General features: G+C 53.1%; 1 protein-coding gene across 1 annotated transcript in view; it reads right to left on the bottom strand.

Annotated features, from left to right (window-relative positions):
• The window catches only part of LOC104158431 (transcription cofactor HES-6-like), a 2,073-nt gene extending 1,201 nt beyond the window's left edge, over positions 1-872 (bottom strand). Inside the window, exons 1-3 of the mRNA XM_009696082.1 lie at positions 816-872; positions 301-396; positions 79-154 (exon numbers count right to left, since the gene is read on the bottom strand). Coding sequence (XP_009694384.1) covers positions 79-154; positions 301-396; positions 816-872 — 229 coding nt within the window. The remainder of the gene's footprint in view (positions 1-78; positions 155-300; positions 397-815) is intronic.
• Positions 873-2,879: the final 2,007 nt, after the last annotated feature.

The raw sequence follows: 2,879 nt of genomic DNA, 5'->3' as shown, positions 1-2,879 counted from the left end.
TGCCAGCCGATGAAACCGGCTGGTACCCTCCTGCCCCGGCGCTGCCCGCGCTCGCAGGGTGGGTGGCCGGGCACTCACCCATCAGTTTGCTGCTCTGGATGTTCTGGAGGTGTTTCACCGTCATTTCGAGGATGTCTGCTTTTTCCAGTTTAGACTGCTGATAAGGAAAGAGCGCAGCAGTTAGGGGCAGCGAAGGGTTTGCACCATGCCCAGTTTCTGCAAAAGAAGAGACACCCCCCCGCCCCAAACCAATCTCCCACCAGCAAAAGGGTAAAAAGTAGCATAAAAATGAACACTTACATCCAGGTGAAACGCGCCCACAACCGTCTCCTTCAGCTGGTCCAAGCAGTTATTAATCCTTTCCCTTCGCTTCCGCTCAATGAGAGGTTTCCTTAACTGTCAGGGAAAAGAAAAGGAGGAGGAAAAACTGCAGTTGTTATTTTTTTCTTCCTCTCCCTGCTGCAGTCCAGTGAGGGCAGAGAGCCCCATTCCCAGCGTGAAGCCAGCGCGCGGTGATGCGATGCTCATCAGGGACCAAGATATGGGTGGAGAGTGCACCGTCTCCCTTAGGTAGTATCTGCTCTCAATTCTCCCACTTCCACTCATTTTAAGCAAACGAAACAGATAGAAGCCTCTCTAAGGCAGAGAAATGAAACAGAAAAAACACCCACATGGCTTAAATAATAAGAGGAAAAAAATTGTCCCCTTTCTCTTTCCTAGAAGCAGTGCCCATAGCCCTAGCACTCATCATTCACGTGGCCGGTGCTGGCATCCACGCGTGGGGCTGCTGTTGGAGCCGCGTGGAGGGGACCTACCTTCCTCTCCTCCTTGGTGCTGGCGAGCTTGTGGGTGCCGCCGGCGGTGGCGGTCATCCTAATCCAGCCTGCCCTCCCCGGGCACCGGGAGGACGGGACGGGAAGGAGGCACTTGGGCAGTGGGTCGCTCCCTTTCCCGGTGGGCTCTTTGCTGCTCCGCTGCTCCTCTGCTGTATTTATAAGCCCAAATTAGCATGTGAAAGGGGACTTTCCTTGGCGGGACTTCTTTTCCCACACGAGGGGTCGAGCCCGGAGGTTTGTGGCCATCAATCAAAGCTGACAGGTCACTGCTTCTTTTCAATGACCACGCCGGCCCCCCCAAACAGCGACAGATGTCCAGCCTCCGACGCCGGGATCTTTTGTTAGGGAAGAAGGGAAGGAAAATGGGCGCGCTCTGAGCAGCTTGCACGGCTCCTCGCTCAATTTGCACAGATTCCCAGGGAGGGAAACAATAGCTGGGAAGCGGTTGCGTTACACCTGGGAAAATGCCTTCTACCCATCTTTTCCCCCTCTGTCTCCTTGAAGCGATAACTGTTTTTACCTGCTAACCTGAGCCCCAGTCATTTCACATCTTTGAAGCAGTCTCTTAATTTAATAACAGAGTACTTGAGCCAGGAGTTCCTGCTCCCAGGAATTATTATTAAAAGATAATGATGATCGATTGAAAACTGTTGACAGCAGACACCCATAGGAAGGTTGTTTCCATCACAGAAATTCTCTAGGGAAAACATGGGAACTTTATTTACCTCTGGGGAACTTGAATTCTCAGTTGCACATGGATGGATGTAGGAAATATGTAACTCTTCTAGTTTTTGGCTGCCATGTAGAATTTAATATTAAACTTACAAGCCATTGTGGATGCAATCGAACCTAGAGGTGCGTTAGTTTTAGCGGGATTTTTACTTCTTTGATTTTTTTTTTTCCCCTCATGCAGCAAAGAGGCTTGGGTGGCTTTGGTGTTTTTCTGTTTGCTCCTCTGAAATGCCAGTGCCGAAGCAGATCGGCCTTTGGAGGAGACTTGGCACAGGATGAGAATGCACTTTTATGCTTCCTCACGTCTGCCTGGTTTGGGGGGGGGAGCACGGAGGCATTTTTTGATGACTGTGCTTTTGCTTTCTGACGGTCGCTTTGCAATTGAGCAGGATTTGGCGGTGTCCTGTTGAGTCCCGCAGGTGAAGCCCTTTGGGTTGGTGTCAAATGTGTCACCTTATTGAAATGGAGAGGAAGCGGCCGCAGCAGTTCAGAAGCACCGCAAGCCACCCCAACGCGCCGGTGGGATTTCCCAGCACCCGGCGTAGCATCACCACTGCAGAGCCCTCTCCCGCCCTCCCGCCGTGGGTGGGGATGTACCCCAGTGATAAAAGCGAGGACGTGGCGTCCTTGCTTAAACACCGCGTGGGTGTATGTTTGCCTGTGTGTAAATGCAAACATACTTGCAGTGTGTCTGTACGCCCTGCTGCTTGGGCTCATCAGGAAAACGTGTCCCCAGACATGGTATCTCGCAGGCAGAGGTTGTTTGTCAGTCAAATGCAGAACTGGGGTGCAGTTACCTGGTTTTATAAGCACCCTACTTGGCACGGGCCCAAGACGGGTTGGTGCGGTTGTTGCGCTGGGAGAGGAGGGTTTGGGAGGGGAAGGATAAGAACTTGTCTTTTGTGCCAGGTAAAGGGAGCAGGGATGGGCTCCTTATCTCAAATGCGTTCCCCACGCAGACAGCAAAAGGAGGTCCCACCGCCCTGTGCCGGAGCCCCTCACGTCAGCCAGGCCTGGCTGCTCACGAGTGAAGACTCCTTTGGTTTTTCAAGCTTTTTCCAGCCCACTCGGGGAAGTGGAGTGTTGCCGGTATTTATAAAAGGCGTAGGTGAGGTGTCCGTATCGCCACAGGACTCCAGCAGCTTGGTGTGGAAGAGGCAGTGGGTGGGCTGGGGTAGGGCTCTGCCCTGCATACGGGTAGGGGGCATGGAGCGGGTGCACCCCTGGCTCTGGGCAGTTTGCTAGGATGCTTGAGGCTGGAAGCACCTGCCTGTCACCTGGGCACACAGCTTCTAGCTGGGTTTGGCTCAG

Source organism: Cariama cristata, unplaced genomic scaffold (assembly GCF_000690535.1).
Source record: "Cariama cristata isolate BGI_N322 unplaced genomic scaffold, ASM69053v1 scaffold17652, whole genome shotgun sequence".
In the NCBI taxonomy this organism is placed as follows: domain Eukaryota; kingdom Metazoa; phylum Chordata; class Aves; order Cariamiformes; family Cariamidae; genus Cariama; species Cariama cristata.
This window is presented reverse-complemented; position numbering and strand designations above follow the sequence as displayed.